General features: G+C 35.9%; 1 protein-coding gene across 6 annotated transcripts in view; it reads left to right on the top strand.

Moving 5' to 3' along the window:
• Positions 1–23,643, top strand: part of LOC106090588 (protein split ends) — a 327,322-nt gene that overhangs the window by 233,585 nt on the left and 70,094 nt on the right. For 4 of the 6 annotated variants that reach the window (XM_059365849.1, XM_059365848.1, XM_059365850.1 and 1 more), the window contains one exon: positions 15,124–15,858. The exons of the other annotated variants lie outside the window; for them this stretch is intronic. In XM_059365849.1, coding sequence (XP_059221832.1) covers positions 15,857–15,858 — 2 coding nt within the window. In that variant the 5' untranslated portion in view covers positions 15,124–15,856. The remainder of the gene's footprint in view (positions 1–15,123; positions 15,859–23,643) is intronic. 6 annotated transcript variants of the gene reach the window in all.

The raw sequence follows: 23,643 nt of genomic DNA, 5'->3' as shown, positions 1-23,643 counted from the left end.
CTGGTTGTTCCATGTATATTTCTTCGTCCAGTGTGCCATTTAGAAAAGCAGTTGATACATCCAATTGTCTTAATTGAAGATTATGCTCCACTGACAAAGCATAAATCAATCGCAATGAAGTTTGCCTTACAACTGGGGCAAATGTATCAACGTAGTCTAAGCCCATGACTTGAGTATAGCCTTTTGCTACAAGTCTCGCTTTTCGTTTTTCAACTGTCCCGTCGGGTTTTATTTTCGACTTGAAAACCCATTTGCAACCGACAGCTTTTCTTCCTTCAGGCAAGTTTGTCAAAGTCCAGGTATTATTCTTCATCAATGACGCGTATTCTGATTCAATTGCTTTACGCCATTCATCTGCATGATTTGATGATAAAGCCTCATTTATTGATCTTGGGTCCATACATTTTTCATCAACCATACTAGACGACTCATCTTTTTTTTTAAACGTCCACGATCTAAGCCTCTGCTTTATGGATTCAAATTGGTCTTGGTTATTACTTCCAGCATCTCTGACATTCTCGTTTGGAATTTCATTGGAACTCTCACCACTTTGACAGTCTTCATTTGAAAATTCCGAGTTGTCACACTCAGATAACTCGTCATCCGTCTCATGGTCAACATCATCGGATGACCGATCATCATCGAATCGTTGATCATCATTATCATTTTTTGTAGATTTGATTTCAAATTCATAAAACAATTCTTTGTTTGTTTTGTTCACATTCTTGTACAATTCATTCTCAATGAATCTTACGTCACGACTTTTTACAACTTGTTTAGTGCCTGGTCTCCATAATCGATATGCCTTTGATTCAACGGAATAGCCCACTAATATATGTTCATCACTCCTGGCTTCCCATTTGGATTTGGACTTCTTGTTTAAAACGAAAGCCTTACATCCTATTTGGCGTAAATGTTTCACGCAAGGTTTCTTACCAGTCCATATTTCTTCAGGAGTTTTTTCATTGTTTAGATTTGTCGGACATCTGTTTCTTATATACACTGACGTGTTAATCAGTTCCGCCCACAAGGAAGTTGGTAAATCAGCATCTAACATACAGGAACGACCCATTTCCACCAAAGTACGATTCATACGTTCGGAAACGCCGTTCTGTTGAGGGGTGTACTCCACTGTTAGCTGACGTTTAATTCCATTTTTCTTCAAAAAATTCGAAAAATCTGCCCCAACCAAATCTTTTGCATTGTCACTTCGAAGTATTTTTATCCTTTTTCCAGTTTCATTTTCAACAGCCTGTTTAAATTCTTTAAATTTCTCTAAATATTCGTTCTTTTGTCTCAGAAAATAGACATACACTTTACGAGAGAAATCGTCAATGAAAGTTGCAAAATAAATACTTCGTCCCATAGACTCACACTTCATAGGACCACATAAGTCTGTGTGAATAAGTTGCAATATTTCCGTGGAAGATTTTTCATTTTTATGTGGGAAGGATAATCTAGTCTGCTTTCCACGAATACAAGCTTCGCAATCAATTTGCATCGCATTCAAATTTGGCAATCCATTTACCATAGAAAAAGACGAAAGTCGGCTTAAGTCCTTACAATTTAAGTGCCCATATCGCCGATGCCACAAATTAAAATTCTTTTCGTTGCTTTGATGCACTGTATTTGCAGCCTTTTTATCTTCAAACAAATTGACGAAATATACATTGTTTCTCTTGTGGCCTTCAATCAAAATTTCATTTTTTCTCAAAATTAAAGCCTTTTTGCCCTCCATGGTTACTTTACAACCGGAGTCTGTAGCTTTACTGGTCGACACAAGATTACATTTCAAAAGTGGTACATATAGTGCGTTATCAAAGTGTATGGTCTTCTTTTTTCCTTGTACATTTACAAAAATCGAAACTTTACCAATACCTTTGATACATACCTCTTTGTCGTCTGCCAGTTTTACTTTACCATTATAGCCTTTGTTGAGTTGGCTAAATAGAGATTCCTCATTACACATATGGGAAGTCGCTCCACTATCTATTATCCATTCGCGATTAGATTTCACGATCATAGCAGTTTCTGTTGCACCCATGCAATTTGCTTTTTTTTCAACACCGCGAGAGTTTTCCTCAAATGACAATTTTGCTCTACATTCGCTGGCTTTATGTCCTTTCTTTTTACAACGAAAACATTTAAAAGTCTTTTTGAACATACCTTCAGCTTGAGTTTTGTTGTAATTTGAACCATATTGATGTTGCTTTCTTGCGTAATGTTTAGCTTTCATTGCTGAATCTTGATCTAACGCATTTTTATCACCAATTTCCAACAAACGCGCCTTCAACACCTCAACTTTCGGAAATTCGTTTGCAGTATCCACGGCAGCCTTAATAGCTGAAAATTTCTCTGGCAATGCATCTACAATTATAACCGCAAGAAGGTCTTCATCCAATTCAACACCCATTTCACGAATCGAAGCAGCACAAACGTCGAATTCAATTAAAAATTCCGACACGCTCTGGTTTTCAGACATTTTGAAGTTTAGCAGCTTCCTGTAGCACTCTATCTTCTTTCTGATAGTCTTTCGATCAAAAGTATCTTCCAGATGTTTCCACATTTCACTTGATGACTTGATATGTCTCACCATACTCACTATGTTTGCTTCCAAGGATATCAAAATTTCGGCTCTTGCATCCATATCCTTTTCCTTGAATTTTTTCAGGGTCTCCATCTTGGTTTCAAATTGAGTTCTCTGCTCACTCGTTGCATTTTGAGGTAAGATTGGAACTTCCGGACATTTTTCTTCACCCATCACAATATTCAGCAATCTATTTTTATGCAAAATAGCCTCCATTTGCGTTTTCCATGTCAAAAAATTGTTGCCGTTGAACAACGGAATGCGTCCATTAAACGTAGACATTTTTCAACAGATCAGGATACACAGCTTACCAATTCTAAAAAATTTTTCTGACCTACAGAAAATTTCAGCCTTTGAATCGCTTTTCCAGGTATACACAGATTCCCAATTTAACAATTTTTCTGTCCAACAGAAAATTTCACCTTTTGAATTTCTGTTCCCGGTACACAAAGCTCACCAATTCAATATTTTTCTGACCAACAGAAACAACAGCCTTTGAATTGCTAGTCCAGATTATGTAGTTTGAATTATTCTTATTTGCTCAAAATTCGCGTTATGAGTTCTGGGCCCATAACCTATTGAGACAGAATATGTACGCAATGGAATTTAAATGTGTGTGCTTTATTTGAATTCAGTATACAGAGTGATATGGAAAATGAAAATTATTTTTTCAATACACAACAATTAATACTAAGGTAACTTAATCAAATTAATTATGTTGAACTAAAGTAGAATAACATAAAGTATTTTCAACATAACTTTTACAAAACTCTTTCACATAATTGCAGAGGAAAACTTTTTCTATTTTTATTTGGAAACAATATCAAATTTTATTTCATAGATTTTTTTTTTTGGAATTGCATACTCAAATGATATACAGTGTTATTTTTGGTATTTGTTTCAATTCGTTAGGGATGGTTTTAAAACAAACACGATTTGGTACTAGATACCATAACAGTTTGGTACTAAAAGCAATACTTGTTCAGCAATAAATCTAATACCATATGGTACTTATCGTTTTATATTTTCCGTATCAGACAGTATTGTTTTGATACCACACAGGCTTTCTTCAATATAAATACCGTATGGCATTGAAATAATCACGTTTGGTATTAAAATTTCTATCAGTGTTCACAAATTTCCTATGTTAGCTTTGTTAGTCCGATTTAAACATTTGTAACTATTACAAACCATTTTCACATAATTGCAGAGGAAGCCTTTTCCTCTTTTATTTGCAAACAATATAAAATTGTGTTTCATAGTTTCATCAACACATTACCAAATAGAATTCAACTCTTCTTTACACATTGCATTCATAAATCAATGTGTAAACAAATAAAAGCCACAAACAAAAGCTTACACTAAACAATGCAAACAAATAAAAATTGAAATGGAAAATTTATTTCCAATGGCAATAGGCTTGCCGTGCAAAATACACAACAGAAATTTATATGAAAATGGCAATTAAATGAAATTTATTGCTGTAATTTGTTAAAAAAAATCACATTCGGTGAAAAAAATACTCAAGTACTAGTATGTAAAATTTATTTTTATTATTTAGTCAACTAAAACATATACTAAAATTCAAAAGAACTTAAATAATAAATAAAAATTTTAATAAAAGTGGTACTTATGCTGGAGAATATGTTTTGTTTTTTATTTATTGTCCAAAAAGTAATTGCGGATTTTTTAAAAGAAAGTAAATGCATTTTTAATAAAACTTATAATAAACTTTAATCAAATATACTTTTTTTACACTTTTTTTCTAAAGCAAGCTAAAAGTAACACCTGATAACTGACAGAAGAAAGAATGCAATTACAGAGTCACAAGCTGTGAAAAAAATTGTCAACGCCGACTATATGAAAAATCCGCAATTACTTTTTGGGCAAGTGCCTTTATCTGAATTCCATATGATTTTTATTGGACCACGATTTCGCTCGTAGGGTTAAATGCCATTCTAAAAAGACTTTATTTCCGCGCGATAATCTCATGATGTCCGATTTAGGAGTGTTTACGGGGGTGAGGTGGTCCCCTAGACACTTGGCCCTGAAAAAAATATCTGCATCGTGCTCTTGTCTCAAATACCATTTATTTAAACCCCATATTGCAATTGGTTTAAATAGAGTATATAGGATTAGGCGTCGCCCAAACACTTTGCCCCAAAATCGGTTATCAAATTAGTTTTTCAATCTCAAATAACTTTCATTTGAGCCACATAATGGCATGGTCGGCAAACTCTTTGGGGGAAAGAGCCGTGCTCCAAATACATGGTCTCACAGTTGGATATTCGTATTCAATTTCCAAATACCTTTATTTGAGCCCCATATTGCGATGGTGAGTAAATAATTGCTGTTTGTGGTCGATTTTGGGAAAGGGGTAGACCCCCAGAAAATTGGTCCCAAAAATGGGTATCAATTTCATATGAGCCCCACATTGACATGGCCGTTAAATATGTCCTATTTAGGGGTGTTTTGGGGAGTGGGGTGGTCCCCCAAACACAAAGCCCTGAAAAAATATCAGCTACGTGCTCTATTCTTTCTTCTGTCAGTTAGCAGCTGCTACTTTTAGCTTGCTTGAGAAAAAAAGTGTAAAAAAGTATATGATTAAAGTTCATTCTATGTTTTATTAAAAATGCATTTACTTTCTTTTAAAAAATCCGCAATTACTTTTTGGGCAACCGAATATTTGAACCCCATATTGGCATTGGCCTCGAAATTAGATATCAAATTCGTTTTCTTATCTCATCTTACCTTTCATTTAAGCCTTTTATTGCAAACGTCAGCAAATATGTCCGGTTTGGGGTATGGGCCCCAAATACTATCAATATCGAGCTCCACTGCCTTGATGACCCAAAAATGGTCTTGGTGAGCAAAAACGTCCTATTTTTGGGGTTTTTATGGTGTTGGGACATCACCTAGACAGTTGGTCCCGAATGTTGATATCAGATTCGTGGTCTACTCCCAAATACCTTTCATTTAAGCCCCATATTAATTTCCATAGTCGGCAAACATGACCGGTTTGGGGGATGGGCGGCCACTTAGTGGTTCGGCCTTGAAAATATATGTCAGATACGTGTTCTACTCCAAAATACCTCTTGTTTGAGCCCCATATTGTAATGGTTAGCAAATAATTCCTATTTGGGTGGTGTTATGGCGGTGGGGTGGCCCCATAGTAACTTTTTCGCGAATATTGATATACGATTCGTGCTAAACTCCCAAAGACCTTTCATTTGAGCCCCATATTGATATGGTTGTAAATTTGTACTCTTTGGGGCATGGTTTTGAGGAGGCGCGGCCCCCCAAACACTTGATCCCACATTTGGATATCAGATTCGTATTTTACACTCAAATAGCTTTTATTTAAGCCCTATATTGCCATGGTTTGTAAATAAGTCATGTTTGGGGGTGTTTTGGGGGTGGACCGCCAGAAACTTGGTCCCACATTCATATTCGCATTGCCATGGTGGGTAAATATGTCCGATTTAGAGGTGTTTTTGGGGTTGTGGTGGTCCCCCAAACACTTGTTCCGACAATTGGATATCAGACACGTTTTCTAATCTTAAATACCTTTCATTTGAGTCCCATATTGTCGTGATTGGCCTAATATATATATTTTGTAGGCTTTGGGGGTGGGGCGGCCCCCAAGGTACCCCGTCCGAAATTGGGTTACCAAATTTTTGTTTTTAGGTTGCTATAAGAGAGCACACAAAATTTCGCTTAAGACACACCACCCGTCTCCGAGATCTGGAGTTTCTGAAAATTTGGGTAAGGGGGAGGGTCCGCTCCCCCTTCAAATTGAAATCGCTATACGGGTAGCCAGTCAAATGCTTCTAGCAACAAAACACACCTTTGCTGACCACACCTTTAAATGTTTTTTGCTATACTATTATTTGAATAGAAAGTATTAAACAATGGTCTAAAGACGGACAATATCCTGCAATGGAATCTCAATTGTTGCTTTTAACAAAAATTTTTTTCTGAATTTTGATTTTTCCACAACATTTTTCATCACTTCCAACAACTGCGCTAAGTATGGTTCAAATCGCTCCATAACCTGATATAGCTGCCATATAAACCGATCTTGGGTCTTGACTTCTTCAGCTTTTAGAGGGCGCAATTCTTATCCGACTTGACTGTAATTTTGCACGTGGTGTTTTGGTATCATTTCCAACCACTGCGCTAAGTATGGTTCAAATCGACCTAAAACCTGGTATAGCTGTCATATAAACCGATCTTGGGTCTTGACTTCTTGAACCGCAAGAGGGCGCAGTTCTCTTCAGATTTGACTGTAATTTTGCACGTGGTGTTTTGTTATGACTTTCAACAACTGTGCTAAGTATGGTTCAAATCGATTTATAACCTGATATAGCTGCCATATAAACCGATCTTGGGTCTTGACTTCTTCAGCTTTTAGAGGGCGCAATTCTTATCCGACTTGACTGTAATTTTGCACGTGGTGTTTTGGTATCATTTCCAACCACTGCGCTAAATGTGGTTCAAATCGACGTAAAACCTGGTATAGCTGCCATATAAACCGATCTTGGGTCTTGACTTCTTGATCCGCAAGAGGGCGCAGTTCTCTTCAGATTTGGCTGTAATTTTGCACGTGGTGTTTTGTTATGACTTTCAACAACTGTGCTAAATATGGTTCAAACCGATTTATAGCCTGATATAGCTGCCATATAAATCGATCTTGGGTCTTGACTTTTTCAGCTTTTAGATGGCGCAAATCTTATCCGAATTGGCTGTAATTTAGCACGTGGTGTTTTGGTATCACTTTCAATAACTGTGCCAAGTATAGTTCAAATCGGTCCATAGCCTGATATAGCTGCCATATGTACCGATCTTTGATCTTGATTTCTTGAGCCAATTCTCATCCGATTTGGCTGAAATTTTGCATGAAGTGTTTTGTTATGAGACATCAGAGGGCGCAATTCTCATCCGATTTGCCAGCAATGGTACAGCTCCCATATAAACCGATCAAAGAGCAATTCTTATACGAATGGACTGAAATATTACACAATGACCATTACTATTGGGTTGCCTGCCCAAAAAGTAATTGCGGATTTTTTAAAAGAAAGTAAATGCATTTCTAATAAAACTTAGAATAAACTTTAATCAAATATACTTTTTTTACACTTTTTTTCTAAAGCAAGTTAAAAGTAACAGCTGATAACTGACAGAAGAAAGAATGCAATTACAGAGTCACAAGCTGTGAAAAATTTGTCAACGCCGACTATATGAAAAATCCGCAATTACTTTTTGGGCAACCCAATACAATGAATTATTACTACAATGTTCGGCATTCAATTAATATTTGGTCCAAATCGGACTATAACTTGGTATAGCATAACAGTTCTTATTCATTTTTCATTTTTTTTGCTAAAAAGAGATAACGCGAAAAAAACTCGACAAATGCGATCCATGGTGGAGGGTAAATAAGATTCGACCGGCCGAACTTAGCACGCTCTTACTTGTTTTAATTATTCCTAAAAAATTGGTTTTGGAAAATAGTATATTTTTTATTAAATTTATTGAATTTCTATTAAATCTTTATTTCTTGTTATTTTTTTTCCTTATTTTTTATATAAAAATGTTTTCCAAATGTGCTCAAAGCATGAACGTCATTTATTTCTTCCAAAACTAGCTATAACTTCATTGGTCATGTAATGACAATCTCCTTGAAACTCGAAATATTCTGTATATCCTCTTTACACGCACGCAATTGGTAACCATTACCAGTAGTGATGTAATAGCAGGGTTATGGGGCTCTTCCAAAATTTGGCGCCTAAACGGCAATGATAAATTCTCGTTCCCTCCATGTTATTATGTGCGTTTGTCTGTATTTTTAGCTTTTTATGATTTGTGTCACAATTGTGTAAAGTTTTTGTGGTTATCTGCTCTGTTGTGGTCTCTGGCCACATTTCTGGTTTACTGTTAGACAGTAAGGAAATCTATTTTTGTCAGCAAAATCTTTTAAATGTTTTTTTCTGTTTATCTTCTCAAATGGTTGGTGGGTATATTTTGCATATTTTTCATTTTGCTAGTTACTCTATAAGGTAGAGAAGATCCGTGCTCCAAATGGATTGAGCGATAGCCTATGAAACTTCATTTGTCAGGAGTGCTTTGTTTTTGTTACTCTTTCTTTGGTTTACCACTCTTTGAACTTTTGTTCATTTTTTATACAAAAAAAAAATTTTTTGGTATGACGTCCTCCTCCAAGACTTTAAATTTATGTCCTATATATTTTTCTGTCCAATGTGCAGTATATAATAATTTGTTTTTTTTTTTAAACGTCGTCTTTCGTCTACGACTTGTTCAGTCTCTTCTCTTCTCTTGCCAAAATGAAATACATTGTGAGCAATGTTGTTGCTAGCCTACTACTTTATTGAATATTTGCCAAAGGTGTTGTTCTTATGCTCTGTGCAGTTGTATGCAACATCTTTGTTTTGTTCTTAATTTTTGGCAACATCATTTTTGGCAATGAATAGATTTCACATGAGTTTGCAGAAAAAAAAGTACACAATATATTATTTTATAATAAAAAAACACGCAAAAACAAGAGTTTTAATAATAAAGTGAAATCTAATGTAATAAATAAAAATAAATCTTTGATTTAGATTCTTATAACAGAGTGCGATATATACTATAAAATGGAACTTTAGTGAATGAAAATTATCAATGGATATTTTCTTCTCAAAACTCATTCAGTAAACATTGCAAATTTGTATTTGTATTGCCTTTTATAAGTTCTTTGCTATGCTAATCTGTGAATACAAAGCATTGAATATGTTCTCAAGCTGGAATATGTTCGAAAAATCACGAAAAAAATTTGCTACATATAAGTTAATGGCACACCGCAGCCAACCAATTGTATCATTGCTCCCCACCTGTATTTGGTCTGCCCTTGGTCTGTGACTCAAAGTGTGATAGCAGTGCAAATACCGAGTGGAGAGTTTCACGCTCACAGTGGCTTATTCGAATTACAGAGTGGCTGCTGGCTGATGATCGAAAGCAGCAGAAGAAGGGGAGTTTAGTTAAGACAACTGACAAGAACACGTTCTCATAGAGAATAGTCGGAGGGTGAAATTGCCTCACTTTTGTTCTGCTGGTTCCAATCATCGGCCAGCAACCACTCTGCTAGTCGAATAAGCCGGTATAAGAGTGAAACTCTCCATTCGGCATTTGCACTCTCTCACACTTTGAATCGCATAGCATGGGCAGACCAAATATGGAGTGTGAGCAATGATACAATTAGGTGTCTGCGGTATTTGCACTGCTCTCACACTTTGAATCGCGAGCATGGACAGACCAAATATAAAGTGGGAGCAAAGACACAATTGGGTGGTTACGGTGTCCCATAAAAAAAATCAAATCAAAAACAATAACAACCGAATTTATTTTCACCTTATTCTACAAATGTAGGAATTTTTTCATAAAATGCTTGGCTATGAAACCAGAAATAATTTACGATCAGCAGATATGGGTCACCTACTAAAGGGGAAAATAATAAAAAAAAAAATGATTCACAAAAAATTCAAAACAAAACAAAACATTATGCATATTGACATTAGAGTGGGACGAAAGTTTGCTGTTGATAATATTTGCACATTATATTCGCTGGGACATTTAATGTTTAGAAAAACCTCAATCATTTGAGACCCAAGGCGTTCTACTAATCTACAAAGGCTTCCATCTAATTTTTTTAATTTAAAATAAATCACATAGTTAAAACAAACAAATGAAGTTCACTCACGGCACGGAAAAGCTGGCACCACACAGGCTGGAACTTTGAGGTCTGATCTGTGTGTGGCTGTCACGAGAAGCTTAGCTCCGACTTACCGGGCACGTCCACAGGTTGCGGATGGTGGAATGCTCCATACGGAGTAGCTGCAACGCTAGTCGCGGACAATCAGCGGTATCGAGTGAAGAGTCTTAGTGAGAGGCCGGACGGCACCGCCTCTTGCATAAATACTGAGTGCCTATGATGCTCGATATGGCAAGGTGAGCTATTGGCGCCTTTAAAAAACCAATGGCCAACCAGTTTCCGCGGCGATAGGTTTTTTGGATTGGAACGAGCTTGCTCCCATACAGGCTACAACAACTTACCATAGCCACCGTAGCGCAGAGGTTAGCATGTCCGCATATCGGTCTTTTGGACCGGAACGCTGATCGATCTTTTGGACCGGAGCGAGCTTGCTACCTTACAGGCTACCGAAACGCCGATCGGTCTTTTGGACCGGATCGAGCTTGCTCCCTTACAGGCTACAACACAACAACAACTTACCATAGCCACCGTAGCGCAGAGGTTAGCATGTCCGCATATCGGTCTTTTGGACCGGAACGAGCTCCCTTACAGGCTATAACACAACAACAATTTACCATAGCCACCGTAGCGCAGAGGTAAGCATGTCCGCCTATGACGCTCAAAGCCTGGGTTCGAATCCTGGCGAGAACATAAAAAAATAATGATCAGCGGAGTCATGTAAAAACTTCTCCCAAAAGAGGTGTCGCAAAGCGGCACGCCGTTCGGACTCGGCTATGAAAAGGAGGGCCCTTATCATTGAGTTTAAAGTTGAAGCGGACAGCACTCATTTAAATGGGAGAAGTTTGCCCCTATCCCTTAGTGGAGTATTCATGGGTAAATTTGCATTTGCAATGCACTCACTTAAAAACAGAAATTATAATTTTTTTATACGTAGACAAATTGTACGATTTGTGTGAATAAAAAAATACCCCCAGCAGGCAGTTACTGCAACACATAAAAAAGAGTAAAGTATTTGGTTTTAAAATTTGTATTGGTTTTTAAACAAAACTAAATTATTTATATAAAGGGTGATTTTTTTGAGGTTAGGATTTTCATGCATTAGTATTTGACAGATCACGTGGGATTTCAGACATGGTGTCAAAGAGAAAGATGCTCAGTATGCTTTGACATTTCATCATGAATAGACTTACTAACGAGCAACGCTTGCAAATCATTGAATTTTATTACCAAAATCCGTGTTCGGTTCGAAATGTGTTCATTCACCGTAACGTTGCGTCCAACAGCATCTTTGAAAAAATACGGTCCAATGATTCCACCAGCGTACAAACCACACCAAACAGTGCATTTTTCGGGATGCATGGGCAGTTCTTGAACGGCTTATGGTTGCTCTTCACTCCAAATGCGGCAATTTTGCTTATTTACGTAGCCATTCAACCAGAAATGAGCCTCATCGCTGAACAAAATTTGTCAAAATTTGAACACATTTCGAATCGAACACTGATTTTGGTAATAAAATTCAATGATTTGCAAGCGTTGCTCGTTAGTAAGTCTATTCATGATGAAATGTCAAAGCATACTGAGCATCTTTCTCTTTGACACCATGTCTGAAATCCCACGTGATCTGTCAAATACTAATGCATGAAAATCCTAACCTCAAAAAAATCACCCTTTATATATCTTTAAAAATTAAAATTAAAATTTCCTAAAAATAATATTGAACAATAAATTTTTAACACTATGTCAAATCGTACGATTTTTCTGATAAGAAAATTAACTAATTTTCTGAAATATGGAACGTTTTCAAAGTGAGAACTGCTTCAGAAATATTTTTCCTTTAACAGCTACCATTCCACCCTAACACAATTAATTTTAGTTTTCATTGCTATATGAAAATTCCTTTGGTTAAATTCAACTAGTAAACAAAACAAACCATAATTTTCATACATAAGCATTTTAGTCATTTCATAGGTTTTTTTCTTCAATTTTTTTTGTTCATGATTCAAAAAACAACAGCATTGAGATATTTATTAAATTTTCTTTTGTGTTTTTTTCTGGTTTTGTTTCGTTTTTTACTTAAAGTGAACCAATAACAACAGCCACACACGGCTATCCACTTTGCAACAACGAATTCAACATCAGCAACAGTAACAACAATGAATTCGTTGTAGTTGTTATCAGCAGCAATTCAAATTCATCAACAACACTTGATTTTAATAAAAACGAATGAATTCAATTGAAAATAATTCCTTCTTGTTGTGCTTGATTGTGTGTGAGAGTGCATTTGTTGTACACGATTGAGTTGCGCTCTCCAATGTAGTACAGAAGACAAGAGAAACAGGGTTGCCTTATGCATGTTTTTAATTTTGGGTGACAACTACAACAAAGACAATTGTGAATGCTTCAAACAGTTTTTGAGTAAAAAAAAGACTTTTAAAGCAATACTCTCGTAATTGCAGTATTGCCAAAGAAACTTTTATAGGAAAACATTTTTTGTAGAATATCTTCGGCAACCCTGAAGAGAACTAACAAATTAGTTAATATGCATTGGGTAATGAATTAAATCAAGCGACTATGCATAAGAAGAGTATTGTGACTCTTACAATAGATGGTGAGTTAAGTAACTCCCTTATTGGCAGGCTGAAAACTAATACAGCCAAATTTAGGAAATGATTAGTACTTTGGGAAACCCAAATAATTATTAACTAGCCCACCGAGGCACGCTCCACAGAACAAAAATTCCCTTATATTTGTAAACTAAACTTCTAGGGCTCATAGTTGCATCTTGACTTCTACCTTTATTGGGTGTATCTTAACTTCAAATATACACCACATTTTTGGCATACACAGCCTGCCAATACCTTTTAGTTGAATGCAATGCATATTTCAAAATGTTTAGATTGTGCAGCCTCACAGGCAATTAGCCCAAAATGTTTTTTTCATTATACCCACCACCATAGGATGGGGTATACTAATTTAGTCCTTCCGTTTGTAACTCCTCGAAATATTGATATGATACCCCATAAAGTCTATATATTCTGGATTGTCTCGACATTCTGATTTGATCTAGCCATGTCCGTCGAAATCACGATAGCGGACGGACACGTAAAGGTAGCCGCTTGAAATTTTGCACATATACCTCTAATTGATGTAGGCCGTTGGGGATTGCAAATGGGCCACATCGGTTCAGATTTTGATATAGCTCCCATATAAACCGATCTCCCGATTTGAGTACTTGAGCCCCTCGAAGCCAAAATTTTTGTTCGATCTGGCTGAAATTTTGCATGTGGTGTTCTGTTCTGACTCCTCACACATGCGCCAAGTACAGTCCAAATCGGTATATAAACTGATATAGCTTCCATATAAACCGATTTAACTTCTTGAGTTATTGGAAGCCACAAGGCCACCTCTCGACAGACGAAGATTACACTATACAAGACACTGATACTACCCGTGCTGTTATATGGTTCTGAAGCATGAGTACTTGTGAAAGCAGATGAGACAGTGCTTGGAGTATTTGAGAGAAAGATTCTTCGTAAAATATATGTGGACCAGTTTGCGATAATGGAGAATATAGGCGATGTATGAACCACGAGTTGTATGAGCTGTATGACGACGATAGCATAGTTACACGCATCAAAATACAACGGCTGCGTTGGCTAGGTCATGTTGTCAGAATGGATGAAGAAGCTCCAGCAAAGAAGTCTTTTGAAGGCAAACACGGTGGTACACGCAAACCGGGAAGACCAAAAGCCCGATGGAAAAATCAAGTGGTGGGAGACACCTCGGCGTCAGAGATTATAGAATGAGCGCAGAGATTATAGAAAATTTCCGTCAAATTTTTGAGAAGATCGATTAATAAATGGGCTAGCAAATGCCTTAAAAGTGAAAATCGGGAGATGCATATATATGGGAGCTATGTTTATTGAAAATTAATTCCTCATTTTCATGGATTTTATTTGCGAAAAATTTATTTTATGTTTATTCTGCACATCTATCGGAAATATCTTTCGTTTCATGTCAGCCTCGCAAAACATGTACAAACAACAACAACAATACAAATGTCTCGCACGTCAAGGCCAAGCCAAAAAGAATTTGCCTGACCTACACGTCAAGTAGGGCCACGCGCATCATACCCCCACAACACCCTCATCAGAAAAGTGATACTCTTTCCTCGCATCATTTGTTTCTCTTACTCTCACCACTAGCACTTCCCTTACCTAAAAAGTGATTCTCGTTCTTTCGCATCATTTGTTTCTCTTACTCTCACCACTAAGCTTTCCACCTACGGCTTTGCATTCACACCCATAACGAATGCTTTAGAAAAGAAGCAAAAAAAAAGCGCCAAAGCCGAACCAAAGGAATTGTCTGACCTACATGCCAAGTAGGGCCACGCACATCACACCCCCACAACACCCTCACCTAAAAAGTCATACTCTTTCTCTCGCATCATTTGTTTCTCTTACTCTCACCACTAACACTTCCACCCATGGCTTTGCATTCACACCCATAATGAATGCTTTAGAAAAAAAACAAACAACAATTGCTTATTTTATGCTTCTTCTTCTTTAATTGAAAACTAATTCCTCATTTTCATGTCTTTTTCTTTTCGTAATATTACTTTTCATATACATTCGTCGCTTCTCTGGAAAAGATCCTTTTTGTTGATGTCAATTTCGATAAAAAAAGACCCGTTTAATAATATATATAATAATGAATAGAATTTTTATTTGCTTTTTAATTAAATTTTTTCCATCTCTTCTCTTTTTAGGTACGTTGAATTTTTCTCCAACACCATCACCACCACCTTCCCGTCCCTCAAAAAATCTTCTACGCCTGAAATCAATAGTGCCATTTGAAATGCAGTGAAATTTGAAACTATGCATGGATATTGTTGTCTGCGAGTGTTGCCATTGATGCATCATGATTCGTTTGCAAATGTCAAAATGGATATAGTATTTGGCATCCACATCAACGGTAGCTGCAACATCTATGACAGCAGCTCGAACATGTTCATTAAATGCAACAGCCACAGCAATATCAAATATTGTTATTGCAATAATAACGAAAACAACAACTACAAATTAAAGCAAATTAAAATACTGGCCAAGAAAACACCAACAATCAGCAATTACGCGTTATAAAAAAAAAACAACAACAACAAAATTAAGAAATTCAAAACCCGCCGCCGTTAGTTTTGTAATCGAGTAATCAAACAAAAAAAAAGTAAAAAATAATACAAATGAGAAAACCCAAGAAAAGAAATATGGATTACGTTTTATTTCACATGAAATAGTAACAAAAAAAAAACTAAAACAAAAGCAACAAAAAGTTAAGTTTTTGAATGAATAAAACGTAATTGAAAACCAAACAAATGCAAATGCTTTCCGACATCAGCAGTCGCCACGTGTTGATTGATTTATGCAATTGAGAGAGTAATAAAAAGAAAATTTGCAGCAGTGGCAGGAATACAAAGTTATTTGACAATTTATTCAAATTTTGTGATGTAAGTCAATCGATGAATGAATGTTTCACAAACTTTTTTTTCCAAAGTTTTGAATGCAGTTAAAATTTAAAGAAAAAAATCAACTAACAAATACACCAAAGTTCTCAGTAAGAGAAAACATTATGTAAGGAAACCTATTTTCTGAAGAGAATACAATATAAGATTTTATTGGGTATATTCATCAGTGATTTAAGTAAAGGTTTAAAGAAATATGCAGCACGCCGCCTTTGTATTGAAAATTATATCATCGGCAGAAAATGTAACTGAGAAGTCTTGGATGATCACAATATCTATGATTATTGCTACAAAAGCTTTAGACCTAGTGAAAATAATGAATATGTAGGCCCTCCTCAAAATCTCTCCTTTGAGATTGATTGGCCAGCTGAACGAACAATGCACTACACAGATAATTCGCTCGAATTGATCGTATGTGGAATCGACTTTTGGCAAATATCTTCCCCACCGACTACGACATCCAGATATTCTAGACAAATGTCAATAATTACTACTCCCTCCCATTCCTAACTTTCCTTCCGCCAACACAATGCATTTGGATTTATAGGGAACGTACCCTGCGTGCTGTTTAAATGAAAAAATTCCTCCTTAATAGAAGTAATGCTGCTTAAAATAGAATTAGGTGCACGTTCAACGATTCTATCCCTAATAGACCAGAAACGGTAATGGAAACTATGGAAGAAGTTGATATAATTTTCAAATGATACACCTGTTATTTTATCAAATCAAGGGTCAAACAAAGCCCGTCACGGGGAATTAAGGGTTAAATTAAGAAAATACAAGGTTGAATTGGAAAAGCCCCTGAACAAATCCTCGATGGACTTTGCAACTCCATAGAGGATTCATTCGAGGGTTCTTAGCTGCGGAGGATTCTAATCTTCACACCAGAATATATGGTCAAAATCCATAGAGGAAACATTGGAGCAGCTCATGAATGGTTCTATGATTCGCAAAATCTCTTTCAGGATATCATTGCGTCCGCGCAATTTTAGCAATAATTCTCTTACAATCCATTGCATTATAATCTTATGTATGAATCGTGAGACTCTTCAAGGATATCATTGGACATTCGATTGCGTACGCTTAAGTTTTAGCAACGCTTCGAGACGATTATTGCGTAACTCATTGCGATATAATCGTCCAGAAAATTTGTTTATTCGCCGCCTGAGTTTGTTTGTTGTTTGTTTGTTTTGAATGGACAACTTCCACAACATCAGACAAAATTCTCACATAATTTTAACGGATTTAACAACTGTTCGCAACGATTTGAAGAAGATATGTTTATAAATCACCTGTAAAGTTAACTACGCGATTGTTTTCATGACTGGTGCGTTTAGGACTTGTATTGAATTATGTTATTCGATGTTTTGTTTTGAGTGGACAACTTACACAGCATCAAACAGAATTCTCACTTGGTTCATATAACGATATTTAACAATGATGAATACGAGGAGTAATAGTTGTTGCATTTACAATGAACAAACTAATCTTACCTAATATGCATTTTTAGATCTACCAAGCGAATGATGCGCAATTGTGAGAAATTAATGCTTAATAAATATAAAACACTTTCTTGCAACTCGTTCAGGCGTGCAATGTGCAACTCTTCTAGAAAGTATTTTATAAATCTTCCAAAGCACTCATTTGGTACTCGCCCACAAGATTCTTGCGCGATTCTTAGATCTTTCCAGACTGTTCCAGACTGACTTATTCGTTAGCAACACATATACACGATTCGCGGAACTCTCTTCCAGAATATTCGTCCTCAATACTAGGGAATCGTCAATGACTCGTAGACCTTTATGTAGAAGATTCGCGGAAGATCGTTTGGCAATCAAAAATGTTTTCAGGAAAAGGGCTAAAACTACGCATATCACTAAGGCTTCCTGGACACTACAGTATATTCCATGGGCAGATTCTTATAATTTAAGACGTAGTGAAGTGGATGATATAATTAACCCAAAAATCTCACTGGATTATCGCTGATCTCTCAATAAAATTACTGAACAGCCAAACTCATCTTTTCTGCGTGCAGCGCCACAGAGATATCCCAGGAAATTGTAGAGCAAACGAGCTTGCAAGTATAGGAACTAACTAACATATTCCAGGAGAATATGGTTCTTACGAAATGTAAGCTATTTGTCGACATAAGGCTCAAAGATCAACGGATAACAGATGGCCAATGTTATGCGATCCAATCTTAACTTAACAAGCAAAAACGCATAAAGTTCGTGCCAAACTTTTGATATCTACCATCATGGATATATTTATTATTAACATTTATTATAACGCTACTGCATCGTTGTTTTTAGTGGCTGGGATGATCCTCAGACACATGACGCCATATTTCTATGTTAGATTCGTTTTTTCTATGCCAGTTTTGTTACACCATTTTGCTTTGATCACACCTTTCGTCGCATTAGCTCTAAGAGTCACAAAGCAGACATGTACTTTTTAAATATGTTCGTGGAAAGACGACCAAACACAAATCCCGTTTTTTTTCGCAGAATCTTTATTCACTGCGAAAATTTAAAGACAATAAATAATGTCGTCTGTATGGACATAAAGGGTGATTTTTTTGAGGTTAGGATTTTCATGCATTAGTATTTGACAGATCACGTGGGATTTCAGACATGGTGTCAAAGAGAAAGATGCTCAGTATGCTTTGACATTTCATCATGAATAGACTTACTAACGAGCAACGCTTGCAAATCATTGAATTTTATTACCAAAATCAGTGTTCGGTTCGAAATGTGTTCATTCACCGTTCAGCGATGAGGCTCATTTCTGGTTGAATGGCTACGTAAATAAGCAAAATTGCCGCATTTGGAGTGAAGAGCAACCAGAAGCCGTTCAAGAACTGCCCATGCATCCCGAAAAATGCACTGTTTGTTGTGGTTTGTACGCTGGTGGAATCATTGGACCGTATTTTTTCAAAGATGCTGTTGGACGCAACGTTACGGTGAATGAACACATTTCGAACCGAACACTGATTTTGGTAATAAAATTCAATGATTTGCAAGCGTTGCTCGTTAGTAAGTCTATTCATGATGAAATGTCAAAGCATACTGAGCATCTTTCTCTTTGACACCATGTCTGAAATCCCACGTGATCTGTCAAATACTAATGCATGAAAATCCTAACCTCAAAAAAATCACCCTTTACAAACAAATAGATTTTTTTTTTGCTAAATAAAGATATGAGCCCATCACATATTGCAAAATACTGCATCCTCTCCCCTACTTCTTTAAACTATCCACCAACTATTTCGTTCATTGAGTATATAACATAGCGACACAATTTGTTACTTCGACTGAGCAGCTGTCTTTTTAATTAACCTGCCTTCTTTTTAATTTTCCCTTCTATGTTTATTTACAATAAGTGACTCCCACCCACGACCTGTACTGTAGTTACAAAATTTTTTGTCTTGTGTAGGATCCCATTGATATATATATACAAACAACACAAAGCCGAGTCTTAAGAAATTGGCTGACCAACATGCCGAGTAGGGCCACGCACATCACACCCCCACAACACCCACTCACCTACTACAAAAAGTGATACTCTTTCTCTCGCTCATCTACCAGTTGTTTCTCTTACTCTCACCACGCACATCACACCCCCACAACACCCTCACCTACTACAAATGGTGATACTCTTTCTCTCGCACATCTACCAGTTGTTTCTCTTACTCTCACCACTAATACTCTCACCTATGACTTTGCATTCACACCCATTACGAATGATGTATAAAAAAAACAACAACAATTTGCTGTGTTTATGCTTCTTCTTCTTTTATTGGAAATTTATAGCTAATTTATATGGCTTTTCTTTAAGGAACATTAATTTTCATATATATTCGTCGCTTTTCTGGAAAAATATCTTTCGATTGATGCCACTTTCATTGAAATCCATTCAGTCGTTTGGCCGTAATATGTACCACAAAATCGCCTTTAAAAAACCATTGGCCGTTCCGTAATATTATAAAAATATATATTATATCTACTTAACAAAAAAGGTAACCTTTCTCTTAAGAAATTAAGCATCTTTTAGCCCATGCATTATAGTTATGAATCGATGCTTTTGTCCTTCAAATGAACTTAAGCACAAGGTGACTTCAAACTGAGAAATATTGCAAGAATTTCTTGTTCACACGTTCACCTCCAACGGAGAGCAACATCATATTGCTCCTGAATGATTAATTAAAGTGGGAAGAAACAGTCTTGAACTTATTTTTTTTAGCCCAAAGTTTCAAAAATTATCATGTGTAATAAAAGAAAATAAGAAGAACAACTAACAGCTGAGGTTATACTATATTCACAACAACAACAACATGTCACATAGTCAATTCCTTGCTTTCCAATAACAAAACATTGTTGTCTTCAAGAGTATACTTTTTTCTCTGATATTGCGTTTTTCACAAAGGACAAAGTTTTGGTTGGGGGAGAAAAAAACTTTATTCGTACCCCAAAAATAGGTAGCAAAAAAAAACTCTGCCTTAACACCCTGCAAGTAATGGAAAGTTATCATTATTTTTATTATTATTATGTCTCATTTTATATGACATAATAAAACAATGACTTTGTGTTGTCCATGTCGACTTTTACGTATCCCAAAACATGATGACGATCTCTTTTGCTCATTTCAAATTCCTCAGCAAGCAAGTGACATATCTCCAAAGTGTAGTTGTTACAGTTTACATTGTTGTGCTATAAGTTGCTGCTGCTGCTATTGCCATTGTTATAGAGCTTTGGCTAATCTTAACTGCCGTATGGTACCATAAGGAATATTATAGCTAGAGGAAAAATATTGCAGTTGGGAAAATTCTCTTAAGTACATTATGAATTTTTAATGAAGTACTTGCTTGGGTAGAGGGAGTTTTGTTGCAAAAGTTCCACTTTTTTTTTTTGGGCCTTAGGAAAAAATATGTTTTAGCAATTTTTGTAGATTTTCTGATAGGAAAGTTAATTTGAAAGTTTTCATTTTTATTCCAGCAGCTTTGTATATGTCACACGGGAGCATAATGCGGCTTACAAGTATGCATTCGGGGTGATTGACTGTTGTAAAATATAAGTAATTCAGGAAATATTCACAAGAATATATACATAATTATAAACTTTAGAAAGTTTTCTCAAATGGCAAATTGTGTATAAAGCTAAGTCTTACGGTGGCATTTGCATTCATTTTCATGTATTGAACAATATTAAGTGTAGTAATAGAAATATTTAAATTGTAAAAAATTATATTTAATTTATTTTTTAGAACATCATCTGCATAGTGGAATTTATTTTAGAACCATTTATGGTCATCATCGAAATTCATTTACAAAAAAGATACAGTTTCCAATATACCCTTTTACCTTGAAACTAAAACCATTTTAAGAAATTTATACAAGCAATCTTCAGATCAAGTGGTGGGAGACATCTGGAAAATTGGTGTCAGAGATTTTAGAATGAGCGTTCGGCTAGTGGAACAAATGTTCTCTCATAGCCAATTAAAGTAAGTACGTAAACTTCTTCAAATAGGTATATCTTGAATATACAGGCGAAACCGGATAAGTGAAACACTAGAAATGCATCAATTTGGTTTCACTTATCCGTAATTTTTAGTTTAGCGTAATTTGGATAAGTGAAATTAGTTTCCAGTTTAGCGATATAAGCATAAGTGCAAGCGAATTCTCAAGTCAACGTACTAATTATGTATGAATTAACTTGCGTTGAAAAAGCGTAATGCCCAGTAAAACTGTTTAAAAGTCAGAGATTCATTATTTTCGAATTCATTTTTGTATAAAAACGGAAGTCGGGTTGTATAAATTTGTCAGTTTAGCGGTAATTTCAATAAAGCGATTTTTCACTTAAACGAATTTCGTTCCATTTAATAACACCAAAAATGGATGGTTCTTCTCATCAAGTTTCACTAAAGCGTATTACAGTTATGCGGTTTCGACTACAAATACCAAGCAAACCAATCGTTACTAAATCATAATGAAATCTGTATGAACTTCGTATAATTCTTCCGACTTCGGATCCACAATCGTAACGATATCATTGCAAATTGCAAAATTTTGCCCATGAACATTCCACTAAGGAACAGGGGCAAACTTCTCACCTATCAGTGAGTGGAGTATGATTCAAATTTAAGCTCAATGAAAGGGCCTCCTTTTTATAGCCGAGTCCGAACGGCGTGCCACAGTGCTACACCTCTTTGTTGCCAGTACAGGGAAGGGAAAGCCACCGCTGAAAATTTTTTGCCGAAATTTCGTAAAGAATTCCGAACGATTTCGAAAGTAATTTCGTATAGAAATCGAATGTTCCTTCCGAAATTTCGTCGAATTCTGAACAATTTCAGAAGTACTTTCGTATTGAAATCGAACGTTCTTCGTAAAGATTTCGGAACGATTTCGGAAGTAATTTCGTATTGAAATCGGACATACCTTCCGAAACTTCATAAAGATTTCTAAGCGATTTCTGAAGTAATTTCGTACTGAAATCGGATGTATCTTCCGAAACATTATACAGAGATCAATCAACAAACTGAATTGATTTGTTTTATTGACACACATAATAGTCTACAAATAAAGATACAGCGGTCAAAAAAAGTATTCATCATTCAATGTTTTTTTTTTAATAAGTCTACAAAAGACAATTGGAATAAAAACATATTAAACTAATGATGCAGTAGTGCTTGTGTGATATATATGTACACAATTTCATTGTTTTTAAAGAAAAAAATAGTATTTATTGGAACAAAAAGGGCCATTTTACAGCTGAACACAAAAAATTAAACAAAAAAAGTATTCATCATTGCAAAAAAACAAAAAAATAAATAACATAATTTAAAAAAATTAATACTTTGTTATTCGACCACCGCGTCTTATAACTTCTTTTAAACGGTTTGACATCGATTGGACTAATTTAGCGGTTATATTTTGGTCTATATTAGTCCATTCCTCCATTATCACCTGTTGCATTTGACTCTTGCTCGAAAAATTGCGCGTTCTCAATTTGCGTTCGAGATGTTCCCAAAGATGTTCAATTGGGTTCAAGTCGGGACTTTGAGGAGGAGTTTTAATGACTTTGGGGCAGTTATACAGCATCCACATCTTGGTATTTAAAGCAGAATGTTTGGGGTCATTATCTTGATAATATTGAAAGTTATTACCAAGCCCAAGTTTTACAGCACTATCTTTTAAATTCCTCTTTAAAATGTCAATGTAATACTTATGATCCATTACTCCATTAATAATTTCAAGATTTCCCGCTCCTGAAGCCGCCATACACCCCCAAATCATTAAACCACCTCCACCATGTTTTACAGTAGCAACTGTGTTTCGTTCTTCAAGCTCTGTATTTGGTTTTCTGTACACTATGACCTTTCCATCGCACCCAAAAAGATTAAACTTGCTCTCGTCTGCAAAAATTACTGTTTTCCAAAATGATTCGGGCTGTTTTACATGCATTTTTGCGAAGTTTAGCCTTTTCACTCGGTTTATTTTATTTATAAAGGGCTTCTTACGTGCAGTTCTTCCTCTGTAACTATGCCTTTTGAGTGTATTTCGAATTGTTTGTGTAGTAACTTCCTTCCCTAAATATTCCATAGTGTTTTTACGAAGAATGGTCGCATTTGTCTTCGGAGTTTTCTGAACTTGCCGCACTAGCCAACGCACATCTCCAACTGAAAGTGCTTTTGGTCGACCAGATCTTGGTTTATTGTCAACAGTTTTCGTTTCTGTCCACTTTCTGATGATGGATTGTATAGTAGATCGTGGTC

The sequence above is a fragment of the Stomoxys calcitrans genome, chromosome 3 (genome assembly GCF_963082655.1).
Source record: "Stomoxys calcitrans chromosome 3, idStoCalc2.1, whole genome shotgun sequence".
In the NCBI taxonomy this organism is placed as follows: Eukaryota; Metazoa; Arthropoda; class Insecta; order Diptera; family Muscidae; genus Stomoxys; species Stomoxys calcitrans.
The sequence above is the reverse complement of the archived record's forward strand: the minus strand, read 5'-3'. Positions and strand labels throughout refer to the sequence as shown.